The 24,430-nt window shown below is 47.2% G+C and overlaps 1 protein-coding gene across 8 annotated transcripts in view; it reads right to left on the bottom strand.

Annotated features, from left to right (window-relative positions):
* Window positions 1-2,137: 2,137 nt before the first annotated feature.
* The window catches only part of arhgap12b (Rho GTPase activating protein 12b), a 43,003-nt gene continuing 20,710 nt past the window's right edge, over window positions 2,138-24,430 (bottom strand). For 3 of the 8 annotated variants that reach the window (XM_068709559.1, XM_068709557.1, XM_068709558.1), the window contains exons 3-19: window positions 14,183-14,455; window positions 12,659-12,799; window positions 12,464-12,544; window positions 11,944-12,066; window positions 10,006-10,080; window positions 9,527-9,588; window positions 9,359-9,440; window positions 9,055-9,177; window positions 7,750-7,854; window positions 7,568-7,666; window positions 6,625-6,727; window positions 6,416-6,535; window positions 6,111-6,209; window positions 5,592-5,669; window positions 5,317-5,451; window positions 5,102-5,207; window positions 2,138-3,737 (exon numbers count right to left, since the gene is read on the bottom strand). In XM_068709559.1, coding sequence (XP_068565660.1) covers window positions 3,563-3,737; window positions 5,102-5,207; window positions 5,317-5,451; window positions 5,592-5,669; window positions 6,111-6,209; window positions 6,416-6,535; window positions 6,625-6,727; window positions 7,568-7,666; window positions 7,750-7,854; window positions 9,055-9,177; window positions 9,359-9,440; window positions 9,527-9,588; window positions 10,006-10,080; window positions 11,944-12,066; window positions 12,464-12,544; window positions 12,659-12,799; window positions 14,183-14,455 — 1,980 coding nt within the window. In that variant the 3' untranslated portion in view covers window positions 2,138-3,562. The remainder of the gene's footprint in view (window positions 3,738-5,101; window positions 5,208-5,316; window positions 5,452-5,591; window positions 5,670-6,110; window positions 6,210-6,415; window positions 6,536-6,624; window positions 6,728-7,567; window positions 7,667-7,749; window positions 7,855-9,054; window positions 9,178-9,358; window positions 9,441-9,526; window positions 9,589-10,005; window positions 10,081-11,943; window positions 12,067-12,463; window positions 12,545-12,658; window positions 12,800-14,182; window positions 14,456-24,430) is intronic. The other 5 variants (XM_068709560.1, XM_068709561.1, XM_068709563.1 and 2 more) reach the window with 5 other exon arrangements.

Genomic DNA, 24,430 nt, shown 5'->3' on the forward strand with positions numbered 1-24,430 from the left:
AGCGCTGAGCAGATCAGGCCTGGAAACCACGGAGAGCATATGGAGCACTTCAAACACTCAGAGCCTCCCGGGCCCGAGCTGAGGTCGCACCCATGAATTATAGAAATGATCTAATTGTTTTCTCATTTGGAAATACTGGGGGCCCTCCTCTCTGCGTCTCAATTTTAACGGCCTGTGGTTTCCAACGGGGCACATGATTCAGTGCCGCCTACCTCCGACAAGTTTGTTGAATCCAAGGTGGTCCGTCCTGTCAAAACAGAGCCAGGGCTGAGGTTCAGCCTTACAGTCAAACCTGTTGCTGTAAATTAACACGTACAGGCAGGAGAATGGAGGGGGGTTCAGTGTGACTTCAAAGAGTAACGGTTGCGATCGGAGGGCACATCTGGTGGTAAATACACATGAATCAAACCTGGATCTCAGAGAACCTATGGAAGCCTACTAATACCAAGGAAAGGGAAGGACAGTGTTGAAAAGTTAGGCACGACTAAAGCAAAATACTCATGAGTCGAAAACCGCAGGATCCTGCAGCCTACCGATACACACCCCGAGATATTCATCAGGCAAAATCTATCTAGGACTTAGGGCTTTGACTTGTTATCTCATAATTCTGACCAATATGAAGTTAGCGATAAAAAAAGTCAAACGTTTGATTTTCTGAGTTCAGTTATGACAGTTTTATTAGTTTGGTTGAAGGAGCAACAACTCGTAACTAACTGATATAAATTTATAATCCATGAGATAAAAAGTCAAAATTATGAAAAACAAGTCAAAACAATCAATATAATGACAAATGATTAAATTATGAGATGGAAGGTTCGTCAAAATTATAGACAATAAGTCAAAACTCTGAAAAACTCATAATTTCAGCTCCTCTCATTTGTGACTATTGATGTTATTTTTTAAATTGGAGGGTAGAGGTGTTCACGGATCAGAGCCACAGTTCATATGGTTAATTAGGGTCCCGTTCTATTCAAAACCGAAAAGCTGATTCCAAATGAGTAGCGTTTGTCACCCGTCACCGAAACAGCAAGTTTAACATTTCAGCTGAAGCAAGATGAGGATTAACCAGGCGGGTCCAATCAGCAGCAGAGCTCCGACAGAAAACCTGGATGTATTTTACCAACTTTCTTGGCAAAGACGACGGATTATATGCGTCACGGCCAGAGGAGAAGGCTGCCTACGTTACACCAGGGAAGACACAAAGTTCTGTTCTTGTTAATTTGCTAATAGCAATCAGCTGTGAAATTGGTGCTGATCGGGTCTGTGTCTCCCGGTCGGGTTTGGGTCTAACATTTCTTTCGTTCTGCGTGGGTTCAGGTCCCAGCTTTCAAATGATAAGGAGGTTTGACGTAGTACATTTCCAGGTCTTTTGGACCTGAGAAGATGTGTATTTAAGAATCAAACTTTCCCCCTATAACAACTTAGACTTCGGACTCAAAATGTTCACTATCCTCATATTAGATTTTGACCCACTATCTTAGAATAATGAATGTGTCCCATTAATTTGACTAAATCTGTTAAAAATGTCTTCCAACGTTGTCCTAATGTGAGCCTTTCTATCATAGACTTCCATATTAGACGTCATTCTTCAGATGCTAGCTGATGCTAAAGCAGATATCCCAACACACAAACAACCTGCAATACAGAAAAAACTAAAGGAAAAGCAAATGGAGGCTTTCTCTAAGTGCAGCCTGCCAGCGAGCAGCTTTGCTCAGCACTCGCGCTTCTTAATCAAAACTGGCACCGTGGCAATTACCTAATTAGACATCAATTAATCCACACCCTTCAGGTCTGCAGCCAGGGCTGACCTGCGGAGTAATGACACAAAACGCCTTCAAAGAACGGAGGAATGAGATTAATGGAAGCCGAGCGGAGCAGAGGCTGCGCTGCATTTGAGAAACCTCCACAAATATACTGCGGCTCATTTCATAATTAACAGGTAGGAATAAAATTGATTGAGACGTGAAAGCTTAATCACTCAATTCAATAAGCAGGATATCGGCGTTGAGTAGATTAATTCAATTCAGTAATTAAATCCGAGGGAAAGGTGAAGCTTTAGTTGATTGGAGGTTAAACTGCAGACTCACCTCTCTCTCTAGCTCCACGTTCTCTCAGAGAATTCACACTTCAGCTCCGAAACGTTTAGTTTGTCTCTTTTATTAGACATAGCAGTTTCACAAACAGCAGTTAGCCTGAAAATGACATTCAGAATGTGCAGCTGAACATGCGCAAACACTCCAGATACACCTTCAAAGAAACGTAACAGTCCATCACGCCTTTGTTTTTTTCACCTGTGTGTTGTCACGTTGGACTTCAAATTTACAAATCATCTTTCACTAGTTCACCATCAATGCATACATACCTCAGTCACTATAACACATTTCGACAACTACTTTCTGTCACTGTACATGAGCTTCTGAAGGCTTTCCTTAAAGGCTCTTCTTTGCATTCTAACACCCACCTTTTGATACGTCCTCAGTACCGCTCCTCCTCTCGGAATACTTAATATTAGCTTAGGAAGAGAAGCTGACGGCCGGAGACAGATTCATGTAAAAAGTGGTCGCAGTGGCTGCAGTCCCAAGAAATCCACTTTTCTGTTTTCCAGTAACACCAGGAGGTCAGTGATGAAGGAGCACGGCAGCTTTAACGGAGACCTCACCACAGCACATAAGACTACACGACACGCAGTTTGTACAAAGTGGCCAGACGAGGACACTTGTGCTCAGGTTTGTTCCACTTAGGTTAATTCACTCTCTCTCTCTCTCACACACACACACACACACACACACACACACACACACACACACACACACACACACAGACAGACAGACAGACAGAGGGTTTGTCCTCTGTTGTTCAAGTCCTCAGGTCACAGGGTTAATGGTTAACACTGGTTGGAAAGGGGAAGTGGGCGTGACGGGAGGGAGGGGTGTGTGATGGTGTCGCTAAGGTAAGTTTGGGGGACACGGTCTGTAGCTCCAGCTCATCCAAGGGCCAAGAAGGCCGTCTGTTAATGTAACACTGTTTTCTTTTTTGTTTCTGCTCCACCTGACCCGAAACCACATCACGGACAAAAAAGCCTTACAACACAGAAAAAGCCGATCCAGTTCAGATTCTGCTCACTCCTTCAGTGAGGTGATTAGGTCACACCCCCCCCCCCCCCCCCCCCCCACAGGTCTCCACCGTTCCAATTACTGGCCACAGGGATCCAGTGTATATGGAAAAAGAACACCTGAATACTGGAGTCCAGCACATCACACGGACGTTCACGCGTCACCACGGCATCACTCTGAAACACTGTCTGTGTGCGTCCGGCCCCGCCCCTCACAGCGGGGGACGGCACCTGGAGATCTGTACACCTTTTTAATCTTTTTTCTTTTCTTTAATTCTTCTCCTCTGTAAGTGCAACACTTTTTCATAAACTGTCAATGAAGGTAAATTTGATATTATTTTTTCTTCCATATGCTTGGTCCACAGCAATGTTCAGTTCAGTCAAAGAAAAGGAAGGGGGGGGGGGGGGGGGAGGAGGAGGCAAAGAAGCCCGGCGTCCTGTCTGGCGCCTCTACCTGCCGAAGATGTTCTCGTACTCGAGCAGTATGAGCTCCACTATCTGGTTCTGGTAGACCATGTGGACCGCGATGTTGCCCGTCTCGGTCTCCGGCCGCAGCAGCGTGGGTCCGAACACGATGGCCACGCTCTGGGTGGTCATGCGGTTAGCCTCGCCGTGGTCAATCACCCTGAAGGGGGGGGGGGGGGGGGGGGGGGGGGACGTGGAGAGATTTAAAGATGGAATGTGTCATAAATGGCTTTCGATGATGTTTGTTTGTTTGACAACTCGGGTTTTCATCTCGCACACATCTTTAGGGCCTGAGATGGAGAGGCGAGCACACACACACACACACACACACACACACACACACACACACACACACACACACACACACACACACACACACACACACACACACACACACACACACACACTCTAACACCTCCGGACGCCTGAGGCTACAGCATAATAGCCTTTTTAAATAGAATCTACATCCTTGCATGCAGATGCACAAAACAATAACATATTCATGGAAGGGAGAAAAAAGAAGATTAAATCCACGTAGAACTCCATACACTGAATGTCACGCTATAAATTTCCTGGAGGAACAGCACTTCATAGGTACTGAATTACAGCAAACACAGCGCCATATAAATGCAAATGTGAAAACCGAGGCAAATGTCATTGTGAACGTACAATATTGCCGCCGGCTGCAGCGGGCTGAGAATACACGGTGAACCTGTAGCTGTGGCTTTGTGTTGGCCATACAGGAGGAAAGGTAAACAGAGAGTCAGCTGAGAGTGCGTGGGACTGTCGGGGTCAAGGGTTAATAGTTGTGGAGGTAGAGCAGACACAGGATGCAGGGACCACATCAGAGCAGAACTACATGAACCCAGGAGTCCAATGTGTTCATTCCTTTAGCTTCTGAACACTCTGATGTTTTATGTAACCTGCGTCATTTTGCTCGAGGACGTAAAACAAGCGCATTAATACCAAATTTCCTTTGGTATTAATGCTATTTTAACGGTGGTTGTTTGGTTGTGCTTTCGTATTTATTGATAAGATGGATTTTTTTGGACTGATCGATCTACTATATCCTGATGTGAAGGCCTTTGCACAGCTTGTAGACGTTACACATACGTGTGTGTATGAATATAGCTTCCTGGGAACTCGAGTGAGGAAATTAGATCTGGTGCATATTCAGGATATTTTAAAATGTTCCATCATTTTAACTCTTCTTTTTTTCATTTAACAAAATATGCCAAAATCCACCAATGTACATGTAAAAGAACCGCCTACATAAAATAGTTTAAAAAAAAGATTTGAATCAGGAAGTGTGTAAATAACAAAAGCCTAAGAATTCACTTAAAAATGAATGATAAAACACATGTGAGTCTGCAGACACAAGGTATGATCACAGTTTGTAAAGTTCAATCCGTCTCATGCTTTTATTATTTCCAATGAAAGCATGTCACATGTAACGACAGTTGTTACTCGTCGTGTTAATTACACACTGACAGTGTGAGTCGGCTGTTTCTTGCGCTCTCTTACCTCCGCAGGTGTTTGAAGAGGCCTTGCATTGTGTCGTGGTTGGGTTTTGGCAACTTCTTTATTAAGTCTTTGATCGAGTTCACTCGCTGCTTGTAGTCGGAGCATTCTGCAGCAGAGAAACAGACGGTCGGTGAATGCACATGTGCAGAGCGCCATCTTGTGGCCAAATTAGGGACAAAGAAAAAAGTTGTTTTCATAAGCGTATCTTAACTCACTGATGGCCTCTACGAAGTCGTCGAAGGACCCGTACGTGAAGAGGGGCTCGGTGAGCTCCCTGAAGAACATCTTCAGAGCTCCGGTGGTGACGTGGATGTCCTCCCACTTGCTGTCATTCAGATCCACCTTCTCATCTGACGGAGGGAGGAGGGAGGCCAAACAAAGACAGGGTGACGGAGAAAAGAGGAATGTTGTTACAAAGTGTGTGAGAGGTCAGCATGTGACCCACCAATGAACGGTATCTTCCCCTGTGTTTGAGGCAGAGGAGTCCTACCGTGATTCACGGCAAAGCGGAGCTTCTGGATCACCGCCAGGTTCCCGCTCACTCTGTATAAGCCGTCGACACTGAGACCTGCAGGGAAGGGTGAGAAGAGGATAACAGTGATGTCTCTTATTTAAAGAACGCTTTGCAGCCCTCAGAGTCACCTAACGTGTGTTCAAACTATGACAAACACACTCAAAATGTATTACACAGCTGTTCTAGCTCTGTGGATGATGTGCCATAAAGGGTGCTGTTGCAGTAGTTCATTCTGGATTTAATGAAGCGGGGCGATCTATTGAATTCAATCCTCAATTTCTATACTATATACAATATACACTGGAATTTAAATTCAAATGATTTGCTGCAATAAAAAGATCTACACTTGCATTGTAGTTCATTTTCAAGGTTGTTTTAACCTAAAGGTTTGTTAGGTTGTCTGTCTGTCTGTCTGTCTGTCTCTACTCTACAGATAGTTATTAAGACTGGACAAATAAGAATTTCAACTCAGTTCTGTGCTGGGTGCTCTCTTACCCGTGTTCTCCACGTGGTCGATACACATTGAGACAAAGTTTGGTACCGACGTTGTTTCCCGCTGGCACAGACTGGTCAGACTGCAGCCGAACACCTGATCTGTGAACCACCAAACACACCAAGCACACGGTCATTTCTAGCTTTTCATCGAGGACACGCCGTCTGCTGCTACGTATTCAAGCGGCGACACGTCTCCACGCGAGGGACACAGCCGTCTCCACGCGAGGGACACAGCCGTCTCCACGCGAGGGACACAGCCGTCTCCACGTGAGGGACACAGCGGTCCAGGTGTTCCGTCTGAATACCTTTGATGTAGCCCTTGTCTCGGACGGCCTGGTAGGTGGGCCGACGCGTCAGGAACTTCTTGAGCTTCAGCCGGGTTTTCTTCTGGTCTGATGAGTCCATACTCACAGAGGTCTTCATCACTGAGGAAGACAAGCAGGACGTGAGTGTATTTCTTAAAAGACGCTAACAATAAACACTACTACAGTACGTTTCCTCCTTCGGGCCTCACCCCTGCTCTTCTTGGAGTCCCGGTGGTCTTTCTCCTTGTCCTGTTTCTCAGCTCCCGGAGACTCAGGCATGTCCTCCTCGATGGCCTCATCTGACTCCCAGGCCTGGATAGGAGGAGACACATGTACTGTTGGATACGCTCAGATTCAAGTTAGCGCAGACTGCATTTACTTTTAAAAGGGATGGCCATAGTCTGTGTATTTCCTACAGTAGATGGAATTTGGAGAAGCAGGAGTAGCAACACGGGAGCAAAGCATCATCCTGATGTGGACGTATTCTAGACACTTAAAAGAATCAATATCAGTTTAAGTGTTTGCTCTATTTACAATGTTTTCACCGCTTTATCTTCCCGTCAGACAGAGCCTTCTGACCGGGAACTGGAGCCGCTATATCCATCCAGGCTCTGTTCAAAGCCACGACACTCCTTTGCCAAAAAGTCATGTGACCTGGTAGAACACAGGAGTGGCTGGTCTACCGCTGCCTCTATGGGTTAGGGTGACTTTGCTGTTTAAAAGGGTTAGTTGGTTGATTCATCAAAGTCACACAACAACACAAACTAGATAGAGTCAGCGATAAACAACAACTCCTGTGTTCTGTGAGGTGAAATCTGGTGTCTTTATAACACTTTAACTTCCCTCAGAAAGGTCTGTCTGACAGCGAGGTGAAGCAGTGAACATATTCTAAATACAGCGTTCATTAAACTGTATAGACTAAAATACGTCCACAGCAGTACATTGCTTTTCTCTCCTGTCTGCTTCTCTAAACTCCATCTCCTGTAGTAATACACTGACTATGGAGGAGAGCCTCATTCTACCACACCACAAACCATCTGAACCATCACTCTAAGGCCCATTAGCTAAAAGCAAGCTTGCAGCAGGAATGGAGAGGTGAAACTGAGGGAGGGCAGATAAACCCTTCTGTCGAGATGAAAGACGGCCCCTCACATGTGTGTTGATGGTCTCCGTGAGGGCCCGGTACCAGTCGTTGATGACGCTGTCGATCTCTGACTGGATCAGCAGCTCCGTCCCTTGACGCGTCTTCAGCTGCAGGAGGAAAAGTCAGCGTTACTTTTTTGACAGCGCTAACACGGAGGTTGGTCTACGGCAGATCGTCCGTCGTTCAGTACCTCGATGACGTGCTTCTTGCTCGACTTGTCCTTGGAGGCCCAGTCCACCGCCCCCCCCCGCAGATCAACGGTGAACTCGGGCTTCGACTGGTTGCCCCCGAACTTCTGGAATCAACGAAACAGTGTGAGAGTCTGACACGAAGACGGTACAACAGTGACACATTGCCGTTTAGGGTTTTGTGTTAAAAGCAAAAAACTATCTGTGAAGTGAAATCCAGCCGACGCGTTTGTAAAAGCAGGCGTCACACTCTTCAACACACATCTTTAGTGTCAAAAACACTGTTAGTGTCGTTAGTTATACACTGCGCATATTAATTCACTTTTGGTTAGACTCTTAATGATACACAACATTCAATCCTTTTCAATGACTTTCAAGGTCTTTGTTGTAGTTGAATTTGAACATTATTAACAAAGCATTATAAGGGATTGTGAAAATAAAAACCATCTATACGATGATCATTGTTTTAGCCTCATAATTATTATCTCATGTCATTAATGATACTATGACTGCTGTTGGTAAGCCTGACTTCAGAGCAGGTTATCACACAGAGCTTTAAGGGAATCTGAAGGACATGCTTTAGAGTAGGACGCTGGTAAAGAGGCGTCCTTGTTGCACGTCTCTCCCCATCTGTCTCTCCTGTCGTCTCTCGAACATAAACAGCATAAAACACAGTGATATTTGACAATAAATCAAACCTTTTAAAGGATTTCAAAGCCTAATTCAATCCTTCCATCCAACTCAAACCTGCAGTAAGTGATTTGTTTGTAACTTGTTGAGGAACTGAATCAAGCTGTAATCACTGACTTACATCATCACGTTATGAAGTTGTTATAGCGAACACGTTAGCTAACTGTTGACTATTTACACACACAGCGACACAGAGCCACATTAGCATGCATCCACCTCATTCAAGTTAGTCCAGTATTCACTCTCCTTATAGCTCTGATTCTGTCTGCATCAACTCCTGAGGGCTCTTTAGCTTAGCCTTAGCTCCCTCACTGTAACACGCTGAGCGGGTCGTGAGGTCGGTAGGGAACCGAGAAGTCTGCTTCACACTATACATCGTCATTTCATCCACTTGATATTAAAAAAATATGGATTAGTGCAGCTTTTTTTACATTATGATCAGCTAAAACAAGCTTTAAACACACACACACACACACACACACACACACACACACACACACACACACACAGAGAGAGAGGGAGACACCAGAGTCCCGGTCAGTTAAAGCAGGAGTGAATGAAGGACATGAAAGACAGGCAGGAGGAGCGGCACACTCGTGCAGAGAGAGGGGACATACAGCGGCAGCCTGCACAGGCCTACAGTTCACATAGGAGACAGCAGGGCGGGGCTTGACCGAGCGCTTCCAGTTGCTAAGCAGAGTGAGGAGCAGCTCGGGGATGGAGCCGCTGCGGTAGTAAGACTTCAGGAGGAGAGGAGAGGAGGAGAGAGGAGAGGAGAGGAGGAGAAGCAATGAACAGAGGTGGACACATTTCACAGCGCAGGTGGCAAATGAGGAAGAGAGAGAACTAACACGGAAGATGAACGGAAATGCTAAAAAGAGAATAAAGCTCAGAAACGCCCGGGGCTGATGGGATACGTACCCAGCTGGTGCTGCCCCCTTGGCCCTTTGCGAAGAGCAGGGAGGAACCCTGCAGCACCGTCCACGAGGACGTCCAGTTCTTCCTGAACGTCACAATAAACACACATTGCATTAAAGGGTGTGGGGCTTCAGGCGAGTCTCTGGATTTTGGAAAAAGTACACTTCCCACCTGACTTTCTTTCCATTCTCTGTGATTTTGGTGACGTTGAGAACGCCGCACTTCTCTGAGGGCTGAGGAGAAACAGACGCAGGTAAGAAGCCATCAGAACACAATGCGTGAAAACCACACACACACACACACACACACACACACACACACACACACACACACACACACACACACACAAGCTTGAGAAGCAAATGGGACTTGATGTCGTGTCCAAATGTCACCAGCAGAGGGCGCCCTAACACCACCGCCATGTGTATTTCTGCAGGTGGTGGTGTGAGGGCGTTAGTTGTGATGGAGTTAGATGTGACATGCGGCACATGAGAGGAAGCATAATGCAAAGGAGAGAAAGAGGTGTTTTCATTTGGATGCAGGTGAAAAGCTGGATGATGATGATGATGATGATGATGATGATGATGATGATGATGATGATGATGATGGTGGTGAGTGCGATGCGCTGCAGTGCAAGCTGGGATACTAACGGTCGAGGGGTGCTTAGGAGATGAGGGGCAGGAGTCAGAGTCTGGAGAGCTCTGCTTGGGCGCCGGAGCACACTCCTACCAACAAGAGGCACAACATGATGAGCGGCTAACAACTAGCGGACCACGAGACACATGGAGACAAAGTCTGAGGTTAGTGAGGAGGAGAGGACGGGTCAGGATCGTGTTGGACTACGTTAGCGAGGGCGGTCAAAAGGTAGGGATGAAGGGAAGGAAAGTTAGGATTCAGGTTTTGGCATGCGTTCTGAGAGTTGGAGATTCATATCAAGAGGCTGCTTTCCCTCCCGCTTTTCCACGATTCTCAGATGATTGAGTCAACACACGGCTTTGATCGCCATCGATTAGCTCAGCTATTTAACAAGGAGTTCTACGGGAATCAGCGCGGATCGTCTGTCGATTAGAGGAGAGGCTCTGGTACCAACTTTATCACGGCAAACAGAGAGACGGAATCTCCTCTTGGGAAACCGCCAGAGTTTGAGCGAGAACTGCAAGGAAACCGCCACACAGTTAGCCTCTCCGTTTACTCCGCTCTGTCAACTCCTAGGTTAAAAGTCCCCCAATACACTTCACTCAATAGTGTGCTCATCAACTGCTGACAGTTGTGTCTGTGTTGTAAGGGATGGTTCGGATGTTTTGTAGTGTGGTTGTATGAGGTACTTCTCCATAGTCAGTGTATTACTACAGTAGAGTTTGGAGTACAGCACGGGAGCGAAGTCATTTACTTCTGTGGACGAACTTTAAGCTCTCTTCACAACCAGCAGACTCCTTTTGACAAGATCAGTCAGGAGGAGCTGGTCTACCGCTGCCTCAGTCGGTTAGCAGGTTTGAGTCATTGTGAGACTTTGGTCAATCTGAACCAACCCTCTAAAGTCACTGTTTTTCCTCAGAGGAGTCTTGTGGCTTTGAAGTGAGCATAGATAACAGCTGAAGTTCCCAATTGGAAATATTCTATATTTAGCATACAATCAATAAGTTATTGTTGCTGTCCCCGACGACAGCAGTACATTGCTTTGCGTCGTTGCTCCACACCTTAAAACATCCAAACTATCACTTTAAGATAACACGTTGTTGTTTCAGAGGCAGGTATCCATGTATTTCCAAAATCTAATTCAAACGGCTCTATTGTAAGTGGCTCATGCTGCTCTAACTGAGCAGCATGAGCCACTTACAATACGCAAAATAAACAAAGCCAGTGATGGAGATTTCATATTTTGACTGCGTGCAGAGATGAGAGAGTGTGCATTTAGCCTGATTACCTGTTGAGTTACCATTGATATCCATTAAATGTCAACTGTTGTTTAATATTTGAAACATGTCTCACAGTTAAATACATCGGTTCATACGTGTTGTTTTTCGTCTCTATGACATCTGTCTGGCCCGATAGCGCTGGGAGGAGCTCGCAGAAACATGAGTCTGGAGCTTGATTTATAGCAGGGACTAAAAATGATTTTCATGATTTGTCTCTCTGAAGGGCCACAGCTTCACAGGAGCACAACACTGACTCACTACAGCACTCTCTTAAAACACCATGTCTGCTGGAATGGATCACCTTGTTCTGTGGAACCTATCTGCACAGAAGCTAGCTGTAATCAACTGAAAGTGTGTTTTCATTGTCTGACGTCAACATGTTAGCGTAACACAGGCACTTACATAAAGCTGGTTAATACACCGTCCTTTGTCAATATTCCAAAAATAAAAAGAGAGAGAAATCCGGTGTGAGCCTGTTCCTGAAGGCGTCATTAGCACTAGGGGATTACACCGACTGCCAATAAGACAGGTAATGGAAAGAGCAGACGCACAGCCTGCCAGAAAAACACAGCATCAACAGGAGCGTCCGTTTCCACGGCGATCGGACCCAGCGGTCTGCGTTACCTCATCAGCTCTCACATCTCAAATCCCGCCGTCTCCGCTGCGTCTTACCTTGTCGTTGAGGTCCAACACGTAGGTGCTGTGTCTCCACTTGGTGAGGACGATGGGGTCCTGCTGCTTCCTCTCCAGACTGCGACTCTTGGGGACCTCGCCGGACTGAGGGGAGACGTTGTACTGTGGAGACAGAGAGGACAGTTTTAAGACGCCACAGAGCTCCTACAGCGCAGGTATCCGTCCTCCGCCCTACCTCTCCTTTCACTGTCCACAGCACCATTGGACAAAGGGACTTCTCCTTACAGCCCAGGCATCGTCTCCGACCGTCCGCTGAAGGCACCCGTGTCCGCGCTACTGTCCACTCATGGACCGCTCTATTCAGATTAGCAGCTAACGGGCCAGTAATAGTCCCGTCACCCGGGGTTCAACTTAAACCTGGCTCCGGCGTGAGCCCGTCAGACGCTCATCCACTTACATTAACAGGACCAGTCTTAAGCAGACACAGAGGGAGGAGTCACACTGAAGCGTGTCACTGGGTGATGTAACATGACAGCTACTGTTCAGAGGATCGTCTTACCTTGGGCAGTTCCCATTCGGACCTGGACCCGTCAGCGCTGTAGTAGTAGGGCCGGCCTTGTTCATCCACATGTTTTATCCACTGCCAACACAAACACCAGTCAGCATCCAGGAAGAAGGAACATATCTGCACATTTGATTGCAGGAGTTGAAATGACACCGTCAAACACACACGTGTTGAACCAATGAGCCGCACCTTCTCCTGCGTGTATTCAGAGACGTAGAGCGTGTGTCCGTGTTCATCCAGCTCCTCGGACCAGCCTCGAGGGGGAGACCCGTACTGGCTGTCAGACAGACTCGAGTGGGTGCTGTGACAGTTCTCCTCCGAGGACAGCGGCTGTGGGGGACGGGGGACAAGAGACGGACGGCTTTGTGATGCAAGTTTTTAATGTGATTCATTAGCAGACACAACAAATCCACCCATGAAGACATTAAAAACATTTAAAACCCGAGTATGGAGGGTCAGCAGCCGCTCAGCCGGGCTAACAACGTACAGAATAATGTGTTCATGTGGGAGCTCGAGATTCGCTGGAGGCACATTATTTAAATGTCTGTTTCTTCCTTTTTACAGTCTTGCAAAGCTAAGCTAAGCTAACATGCTGCTGTAAACTCTCACCATGAAGCAAATAAGAGTATTTCCCAAAACATCCAAACATGTTAAAAATAGTTAAATGACTCAATGTTGTCTCTTTGAAAGAAACATTTTAACGTTGCTTTCAAAGAGGCATCTGTAATAATTTAGTTGCTATGAATGATTATTACCATTGATTACTGATTAACATGTGTATGTGATAAATTGATGAATTTGTTGGTCAACGAAATGCAAAAAAAGCTAAAATAAATGCATGTTACAATTCTTAAATGCAAAACTATTCAGTTTACAAGGATACAGAGATTCTGAAACCAGCTTAAACAATGAAGTAAATGATTGACTGGTCAATTCACCACTCATTATACTCCAACAATACTCCATACAAAGTGTATGTTATTACCACCTTCCTCTCCCTGACATGAGACCATAAAGCAAACCACCACATGGGGGCAGTGTTGGATAGTTAAGAAGAAAACTCTAACCTGACAGGAAACCATGACTTCCCCATATCAAATGCACTCTTGTTCCCTTAGCTTCAGTAACCACAACAGCATTTTAAAGTGATGTGAGGTCCACCACACCACACCACCACCACCACCACCACCACCACCACACCACTACCACCACCACCACCACCACAGACTGACATACAGTCCATTCACAGACTGCATGTCCTCAGCTTTGACTTTTCCTCACATCCAAACTTAAGAGCTCCGCCCTTCGTTTCATGTGAACACACTTACGGTTGCGTTTCCAGAGGGTCTAATCAGGAGTGATTGTGCGGCAGTGTTTTGTACGCTTTGTGCTACGGAAGCCCAGAGAGGCAAGTGTGGAAAAAATCTAAAATGTTTTCTCTCCAGGTTTTAGGACTAATAAACAGGTGAAAAAAGTTTTCCCTGGATGATTTTAATATAATAGTTATTTGTTACTTAGAAAGATTATCCTGGCTAAACACCTGTTTTGACGTGGAAAATGGATCCCCAGATAAATGAAACTCACCTGCCTCTCAGGGCTTCCGTATGCTGCCCAATAAGAAGCTTTTGAACAGAAGTCGAATAGTCTCACAATGAAATAACGTTGAACTATTTCATTGATTTTATGGCTTAAATTGATCCAGGCGTCCCTCACCTCGCTCTCCGCCGTGCCCTGGCTGTCTCCTCGGATGCTGCTGGTGCTGCCGCTGGCGTCCCTGGTGCGCGGCGGCTTCCAGGTCCGCTCCCCGGTGGCTCGGTTGTAGTAGAAATGCCTGCCGCTCAGGTCTTTGTGGGTCTCCCAGTCGCCCAGGATGTGGAGAGGGGAGCTGGAGGGTACGGGGGGCAGGCTGGACTGAGAGAGCTTCAGCTCCTGGAGGTTGGTGTAGACCGGCGAGTCGGACCGGCCCTGACCCGTGGGTGATGTTGTCTGGTGGAGGAAAGGAGAGGTGAGGTCAGATCATGAAATATTCTATGTAACTCCTCAGGTTTTTAGTAAACATCTGAACTTTAAGTTTCTCCCTAACTTCTCCAGAGAAGTGTCCACTACAAATTCAACGATATTGCAGGAATTCCACCAGAAACCCAACTTCTCTTTCTGAGAGCAGTGAGTTACGAGTCTCTCTCACAGTCTGCACAGCAGGATGCAGCTGCTGATCAAATCACACGCCACATGTGGCTCGCAGATACGTTTCAAAAATGCATCTGATCAGGTCCTCTGAACGGATGGATTGGGCACACTAACGTAATCGTTTATCGGTCTACTCGGAGACCTGAGACGGATGCTGTGGACATGAAAGGCTGCTGGTATCAGCATGCCAGCGCTGACGTATGTAGCACTTCTCAAAACAGAAGTTACAAAGAAAAGAGAACGAGGGAGAGAGAAGAGACAGAGAAGGCACTCTGTGAAAAGAAGCACAATTAAGTGTAGAACACAAAAAAATATAATAAATGTTATGAAAAGACAAGGAAAGCAAATGGATTTCAAGACGCTTTTCAAAGATGGATTCTCAAATCTCTGCTTTGACGAAATAAGTCTCCTTCCAGAGGTCAGAGGTCACTATAGATGTCTTTTAAATCAAATCTATAAGCGACAAAACACACGTGGAGAGAAGCTCAAACTTGAACAATGAGATGCGATCCAGGACGTCTGTGTGACACTCTGTAAAGGCCTCATCAGATGACGAAACACTGCTCTCTGTGGCAACAAATTGAACCTTCGTCATGACGATTGCAACATAAGTGAGGTAATCTACCAGAAATGTGCGCTTGTACATGTGCAGTATTTGATTGGCCAAAGCAGCGTCTCGCCAAAAGTTGAGCCAGGTTCAACATTTGGGCCCGATGACACGGTGACGGCACCACCTGCTTCAAAAGGATGACACGTCTGCATTTAATCCAGCTGTTCCTGAACGCAGCTTTACAGCAGTTCAGGCTGAAGCAAGAATTCACTATTTGGATAGAGCGGGACTGAAAGACATTTACACGATGGATAACGGTGAACAATCCTCTCCAGTAACGAGAGAAGATCACTCCGGTTGAAATGTGTCCAACGCGCTGCAGGAAACCTGCCGGAGGTTCAGTATTCTGACAGGATGGGGTGATTTCAGAACACGTCTGACTGGACTGGACTCGCTAACCGCAGCCGACTAACTTCAGGACAGATGTGGCCCCGCAGTGTCGCTGTGGACGCACTTCACACAGCGTGGTCTCTGAAAACTTGGCAGCATCCGAAGGCCAAGCTAGAAAGCTACGTTACCATGGCTACGGCTCAGAGTATTTAACGTTGTTCTGAAATGCTCCTGAAAAAACAACAACAATGCTTTTGACCAACACCAGCTTTGTGTCTCTGCAGCATCAAACAGTCTGTTTCATCCGTCACGCTCCTGCAGATTCCTGCTCTACAACATCAGGAGGATTCGTCCCTTCCTGACTGACGAGACGGCGCAGGTTCTCATCCAGGCTCTTGTCATCTCCCGCCTGGACTACTGAGCCCCGGCGTCGGCCATCAGACCTCTGGAGCTTGTCCAGAAAGCCGCAGCTCGCCTGGTGTTCAATCGCCCCAAGTTCTCCCACACAACTTCCTTTCTCCGTTCTCTACACTGGCTCCCTGTAAGAGCTCATCCAGTTTAAGACTCTGGTGCTAGCCTACAGGGCAGTGAAAGGAACAGCTCCTTCCTATCTCCAGGCCACGGTCAAGCCTCACACCCCCGCCCGACCACTTCGCTCTGCTGCCTCGGGGCGATCGGTCGCCCCGTCGCTCAGAGGTCCTGGCGGCCGATCGACCCGGTCACGTCTGTTTTCTGTCCTGGCCCCACAGTGGTGGAATGAACTTCCCACTGACGTCAGTACAGCGGAGTCGCTGCCCATCTTTCATCAGACTGAAGACCCACCTCTTCAGGAAGTGCTACCCTGAGCCTTCCACTCAGCACTTATTGTTTTCATACTAGCTTGTTGCACTTATTGTATTCGTATTACTTATAGCACTAACTGTTTCTCTTGTTTCTGTACTTTGGCTCTGAGTTATGCTCTGCTTCAGGCTCTTAGATGCTTGTTTGGAAAAGGAAATTTACTTATGACTTCTGGTGACTAGTAGTTCTTTTGATTACCAATGTTGATGCACTTATTGTAAGTCGATTGGATAAAAGCGTCTGCTAAATGACTGTAATGTAATGTCTGTAAAACGGGGTAAACGGCCGACCACGAAAGAGTTAATACCAGAGGCTGTGCCAGCACCCCCCCCCTTCTGTTTGTTACAGGTGAGGAATGTGTGTGTGTGTGTGTGTGTGTGTGTGTGTGTGTGTGTGTGTGTGTGTGTGTGTGTGTGTGTGTGTGGGGGGGGGGGGGGGGGGGCACTTCAGTCAGAGGATCTGAACTGTTCTCAGGACACAGATGGGACTTCCTGCCGCGTTTCTTTTTCTTTTTTTGGAATAACAGGAATATTTTTCACAGAAATGATTATTTAATATCCTGCACACATTCCGGATCCTGCAGTTTTCAGTTAGGGTTCACCCGCTGCTGCTCAGTGCTCGACAGCGGACTCGCAGCGCAGAGAGGCGGCGGTCCGGCTGAACGCGGGCTTTCTGATTGGGTTTTCAGGGAGTAATGCTGGGAAGATCGAGCCGAAATGCAGACGATTGGGTGCGGCCTAAACGTGTGAGGCTGGAACTGAGGGACGCAGAGTTATCTCGACTCTTACGGCTCAAGCTCCGTAAACCCTCGATCAAACATTTCCCACAATGCAACTCGGTGCGGTTTTCAGTTGTGGTCACAGGGGTCGTTTTCTCAGACTTGACAAAGCTCCCTCCAGAGTCACGGAAGTTCTTATCGAACCATTTGCACCAGTAGTACTCCCTGTATCCGATAACTGGATCTTAATGTGGAGAAACTGTGGAGTTTACTTTAAATATATATTCATTTAATTTACAACGTGTAAACATGTTTCAACAAGACCGTCTTCTTCACAGCAATGAGTCACAACAATGAGTCTTTATGCAAGACCTCCAATACAAACACACAACATGAGTAACGTTTTAACTTTTAAAACGGATCCTTTAAACCTGGTTATTAAGGACATATTTTAGTGTACCGCTTAGTCTGTCTGTGAACAGTGGAGCCAAATCCAAGCCCCGCCCACCGACCGGAGGAAACACTTAAATACGTTTCGTAAAAAACATTTTGAGGCGAGAAATGTTGAGAGATTCATATTTAATCAGCAGCGATTGACAGCTGCGCCCTCGGCTCTGATTGGCTGTTTCCCTTCAGGCAGGGTGGAATCTTGCAAACGTCATTAGGAGCACTAAAAGGAGCCACAGGACCCTGGTTTCTGTCTCGTGTACTGCTGTCAGGATATAGTGACAGTTTGAGCAAAATGACAAAAAGTCAATTAATAAGTCATAAACCGCAGCTTTAATGTATAATAATATAATAAATATGCAGATAAATTAAAATGAGCTTAAAAACATCCATCTCCATCTGATCCCGTGGATCTTAAAATAGAAGTGATGTCAAGACACAATAGGTGTCTCTTTTTGCAGGAACGGCCTGTTCCGTGTTGGACTGAAGCGCCTCATGCAATGGGCAGCATATGCTGAGAGAGGACTTCCAACACATGCCTGGAACAGCAGGAGACAGACTGGGCTCTCTTCTACAGAGGACCATCAACTGAACTCCACATCAAGTGTTCTGCTGGCAGAGAGCAGTCAGTCAGCGTGTGCTCCTCTTCAGACGGGCAAACTCATTATTGCTACCTGGAGCCAATGTTTAAACAGAACAGGGCTGGCCACGGCGGAAAGCTCTCAAACTACAAATGGATACTTTGAGGAGAAAAGGACACCGTGGAAATGAATTATTAGGGGACATGAGATCCAATCTGTTGGAAAGCAGAACCCCTCCCCCCGTTCTATATTAAGACGCAGTGCAAAGACACCTGTCATGATTCAAATATCACCTTCTTTAGACAAACAAAGTCCACATATTGTCATGTCCCCCGTGTCTCTGGTTTCAGGTCCCTATCGGCTGTGTCACCTTGTGTCCGGGGTCGCACACAAACACGTCGTCGTCGTCCTCCCCGGCCCTCCTGTAACCTCGGAACGTACTGAAGACACGACGCATGGCGACGCACGGCGACGCACGGCGCCCATCAAGTGTGACGGGAGACACTTCGCCTCCCTCCGAGGCACACAAGCTCCCTTCTTCTTCTTCTTCTTCCTCCCTCTCCCACCGTCCTCCCGGCTGTGCAAACGGTCCGGTTGTGAGGGGAATTTGAGACCGACTGCCTGACAAGAGGCGAGAAGGTGGAACCGGATCCGTCGAAGCGCCGCGCACAAACTCATCCGACACAACAGGAAACGTGTGTTGAACAAGTCAGAGCTTCCTCTATCAGAAGCGTGTGTTTGAGTCAAACTGGGGCCCCGGCAGACAGTGTTGACAGACAAACTGGCAGTTCAGACGGTCCTCGAAGGGATCACTGCGCAGCGTTCACCCGAACTGATGAGCGCGAGGGAGAGGATGGTAACAGGGCATCGGCAAAAGTTGTTGCCTGGTTTGAGGAGCAGAGCTGGAGAAGTAGACGGCAAGAGGAAGGAAGACAGAACGGAAGTGAGATGAGGAAGTGATGAGGTATTTATTAGAATGCTTCAACACTTCCCTGAACATTTTTGCAATACATTTTGTAATGTCAGATCTTTCAACACTGCAGCGCTTGTTTTTGTCTTTAAAACACACGTTTTGAACGACATATCGGATCTTTCTTTGTACTTTTAAAAATATTTAATTTAATGACATATTTTTAGGCTTTTAATTTGAATTATACTTGTACTGTCAGGCTGCAGACAGTAAATGCAAGATGAGGCATTTCTGCATTAGCGCCTGGTTGATACTGGCTTTCTGAGGTTTCAAATCATATCTTATATGTATATTCATTTTTTAACATGTTTATCCTTAAGAGGGCCAGATGAGTGCGACTTTCTGTCTTCCTCAAAATAAATACATTTGATTTTGACATTTTCTGTTTGGAATCCCTTCAACTCATCCCATACCCAAGACACAACACTGATTATTGGTGTGTGTTGTTCCTGCATAGATGTATTTTTCACTGTAACTCATAATCACATTACAATGCTTTATAACAGTGATTATAGAGTATTATAAAAAGATTAATATCCACTATGATTCTTGTAAAAAATGAATGAGATGTGGCAGAGAGCTGGCGGGGGGGGGGGGGGGGATCAAGACCTGGGGTCTCTGACGGGTAATTAAAAAAAGAAAGAGGGGAAGAGGGGAGGGGTGCATGAGGGATGGATGGAGTGAGAGAGAGGGAGAGAGGGAGGGAGAGAGGTGTGTCGTTGAATGCAGAACACATCTTAGCAGCAGCAGCAGCAGCCTGTCTGCACGGCCGTGATGAATGAGCCTCAGACTGCGGGCCGGCGCACAACAGAACCACCACAACCTGAATGCATTATGCAGCCCGGAGAGAGAGCGCCGCCCAACACGGAGACGTGCGATTTGATTCAACTCGTGAACTGATGAGAACTGGCTCGCTAATGGAGATTAGACTCGGTTGCGTGGAACACGGCTTACTGTAGCCCTCGTGTTTACAGCCATGTTGGGAATACTACTCCGTGTCCGTCTCTCCCCCCCGCCACACTGGGCGTGTACAATCACGGGAATGCCATAAATTATTCTCTCTGTGTGTGTGTGTGTGTGTGTGTGTGTGTGTGTGTGTGTGTGTGAGAGAAGAAGCACAGGTCGGGGTGAGGGCAGCAGTGGGGATGCGGGGCTGTAGTTGCACCCTGAGCCCCCTAGGTGTCTCCGTCGGGTCGGGTACGGGGGAGTGGGCCGGAGCCTCCTGTCAAATGCATCTGGACACGAGGGGAGGGGCTTTCTCTCGGAGCACACATGGCAACCGGCTCTGCAGCATCGCTGCGCCGCATTCTGAGACATCAGCAGCATCTGAGCAGCTCGTACGCTTTGGACACTTCGGTTATGTTGCTGCAGCTGATTCAGAATCAGGTAGAACACACTACATCAGCTCTCCAGACCTCACACTGGCTTCTGGTTTGTCAAGGAAAACACAAATCTCAAAACTACCGGTCTATAAATCACTAAATGGCCGAGCCTTGAGAAATATAACTGACCTGCTGGGACAATATGAAACTGCCACGCCTCTTAAGGGTTCACCAACGACTCATTTGAGCACATTTCAAGCAAAACGGACACAATTAAAAGCTTGCCTCCTCCTCCCACTATCATCCAGATTGAAGAGAATTGAAATGACAATAACAGCGCAGACGTTTGGAATGACGGTCACTGTGTGGCTCTGGGTTGACATCAACTAAAGAAGGAGTTGTGCGAAGAATTTAACAAAAATGGAGGATTCAAAGAGAAGTTCAAACCGGGCCACTTTCACAACCTCGCGTTAAGAGGAACGATTAGACGGACATTGAAAAACGCCTTATCCCGACCCATTTCAGATCATTTAACACTGTTAGTAGTGCTTGAGAACAGTAACCTTTAGATCTTTGGGACCTGGCCCGCTTGCTGCTCCTAAAGGACGGTGCTGCTAAAAACAAGTTTAGTTCCTTCGGTTCACCGAGCTAAAACAAAAAACCTCTTTAGAGAGGTGCTGATTCAACAGAACCACACTGTGGAGGCTGCAGTCTGTGCTGCTGTTGAAGCATTATATTGTCCACCTCGTTTACAGCACATCAGTGAGGGCAGATCATGAGCTGTACTTCATAATCTCGCAGTCACAGTGTATGTCTATGCGTCATATATTTTCTTTTGCATTCTCTTTAATATCCCCTCAAATATCTCATGTGACATCCTCTCTGATTTACATGTGTCTTGATTCTTCTGTTTGTAGTTGACATGGTTATACAACACTTGCCTCAGCCTGAGTCGTAGTAAATAAATAAACAGCATTTGAGTAATGCATTACTCAAACACAGACCTCGTCTAAAAGCTGACTGCACGTCGTGTCGAAGGGCTCAGACACAAACGGAGCGAACGCTACAACCAACGTGTGACGCTGACGCTGGAACAATGACTCCGCTCTGTCACGGACGTGGCACCTCTTAACCGCGTTACGCAATGCCATTGTGTAATTGAATGAGATGAAAGCAGGTTAAAGGAAGTGCGGGGGGGGGGGGGGGGGGAGACTGACGCCACAGCATCCGTGGCCATGGCAACAGTCGCGCCGTGGAGTGTTTGAAGACGGACCGCAGGGGTTAGAGGGGAGCTGGAGCATCAATCCACTCTGCTCCCTCTGTTCTTTTGTCCTCCGTCCTCTCATCCGCCTCCACTGACCTCCTCCCACCTCCTTCATCTCCCGCTTCCGTTCCCCCTCTCTCACACCTCTCTCACACCTCTCTCACACCTCTCTCTCTCACACACCTCTCTCTCACACACACACACACACACACACACACACACACACACACACACACACACACACACACACACACACACACACACACACACACACACACACACACACACACACACACACACACACACACACACACACTCTGCTGCATCCTCTGATAATCATGCACCAAACCTCTCCTTACTCCAGGAGGTACAATGCAGATCATGATGGTTGTGTCCATATGACCAGATTAACCCCCCCCACCCCCACCCTACATAAAACACAGAAAAGCATGAACACAAGAACAGCTGCTCACACACACACACACACACACACACACACACACACACACACACACACACACACAGAGAGAGAGAAAGGCGTTGTGTTTAAACGACGTACACGGGTCAGCAGAACAGGAACGGTGGCTTGCGAGTGGAAAAAAGCACAACAACAACAGAACATTTCATTGAGACCCTGAGATGAAAGTGAGTCAGCAGCTTTCCTCTCTCGTCGGGATGACAACAGCTACTTTCATTTCACGGACCGGAGGACTCGGCGAGCCTCGCAACCTGACGGGCGCCGAGAGCAATTAACCTTCTTCTGGTCCCGGGCTGATAGCGCTTCGGCCAAAATGTCAGTTAGTGTCTGTGGAAATACACCCTGCTTGTGATAAACCTCCAGTGGAGAATAACTGGTCTTATAGACACTGCTGCTGCTGCTGCTACTGCTGCTGCTTGGATACTGCAGACAAAAAAGCTCCTAGGCTGCAGAAAAGGGCACTTTGGTAGATTAGAGCACAGAATGGATTCAATAGTGTAGAAAACAAGCTGCGGTTTACGGCTCACGTAGAGCTTTTGTGTCAAAAATGATCTGTTTTTACATAATTCCGTATCTGCTGCTCTTTTCATGTCTTCTGTGTGAGTTACAGAGGGGCTTTACTGCGCCTCTCCAATCCCGCTTTCCTCTTGAAATGTTAATGAGTGAAGAGGGAGAGGGCGGATTTTCGAGGACGGGGGAAGCCTGCAGTCCCGTGTGCATATGGGGAGACGCCGGCGTCGGCCAGAAACCAGTCCGTCGTACTGGGCCGCAGTACGAGGCTGCCAGTAGGCGAGCTTAACTGGAGCGAGGGGAATCAAAGGACTCATATCTGGGACAACACGTCCATGGTTATTTTATAGGCGCCTCGATGGATCGCTGGGTTTGGCTTCTATTTTTGGGGCTAAGCTAAAATAAACACAGATGAGCCAGAATCAGACGCCTCCTTCACAATCCGGTTCCTCTCTTTAAAGCGTATGGAGATATTCCTGGAGTATTTAAAAAAAAATGTCTGGGAGTGCATCTCAAATATCAGCATACAGCTGCTGGTGTGTGTGTGTGTGTGTGTGTGTGTGTGTGTGTGTGTGTGTGTAAAGATGCACGCTTGAGAGACACAGAACCGGAGAGTGTGTGTGTGATTGCATAATGCTGCTCACCGTCGGTGTGTATGATATGATTTGTGCAACAAGCGGCTCGAGGCGGCGCCACCTGCAGCACCTGGGCGTGCTCGCTCTCTTTTCTGTCTCTGTGTGATCATCAGATCAGTGCAGCCTGGGCACACACAGCTTGTAATTAGGCGCCAACCTCTGGTTCTGAAAAGTGAAGCCAATTCTGAAGTACTTGGAACTTGCATTCTCTCTAATGGCCATCATTTGGTTCCATAAAAAAAGCTCTCCAAGCTAACAAGCTTGCTAATGGTCAGTTAGCGAATTCCAGTGAGCACCAGGCCTCTCCTCTGAGAAACACACGGAAGAGGAATGTGTGGGTGAAACGTGTGCACGCTATGCAGAGGCTCCTACACTTCCCTCCTCGAGGGGAGGTCAAAGGCCACAGATCAACACAGCAGGAGCCGCACCCCAGACCCCCAGCAGTCTGTCCAGTCTGGACGCCGCACCTCCCTTCCTCTTCATCTCCATTTCGTGGACAAACCTTTGACTCAGAAACTCCCCGGTCGGGAGCCAGCGCTCTGCGATCACAGAGTGAGACGGGATGACGGAGCAGCATTGCAATCCGTTACCCACACAAGCGTCCCATTAAAAAAAAGGGAAGATCGGGATGTGATGGATTTGGCGTACACTTCTGAGGGAGGAGCTGGAGCGGGAAGGGGTCCGATAAATGAATCCTGGCTGCACAAGTCAAACGACCTGCCAGCGGCCTGACAGCATCAATTTGTTCTGTTTAGGGTCTGGGGGGAAAAAAAGAATATCGACGACACACAGAAGGAAAATTCAATTTCTTTAATGGAACCGGCATTGCCAAATCTCTCTTATTACTCACTTCGAGAGGTCTTTGCCGAACAAAGACTCTGTGTTCAAACCATCGCAGGGCCAAAACAAACGCACCATGAATATCACACTGTGGGACTATGAAAACTTGCTTGATTAGTGCCACCGCAGACTGATTTCAGCAATAAGCACATCAATATCACATTCCGGACATGAAACCAGCAGGCTGCACATTCGACAGAGACATTTACAGCTGGTGTCTGATCCATCC

This window comes from Cebidichthys violaceus, unplaced genomic scaffold, assembly GCF_023349555.1.
Source record: "Cebidichthys violaceus isolate CVI_PGR_0920_01 unplaced genomic scaffold, fCebVio1.0.p SCAF_15, whole genome shotgun sequence".
Taxonomy (NCBI): domain Eukaryota; kingdom Metazoa; phylum Chordata; class Actinopteri; order Perciformes; family Stichaeidae; genus Cebidichthys; species Cebidichthys violaceus.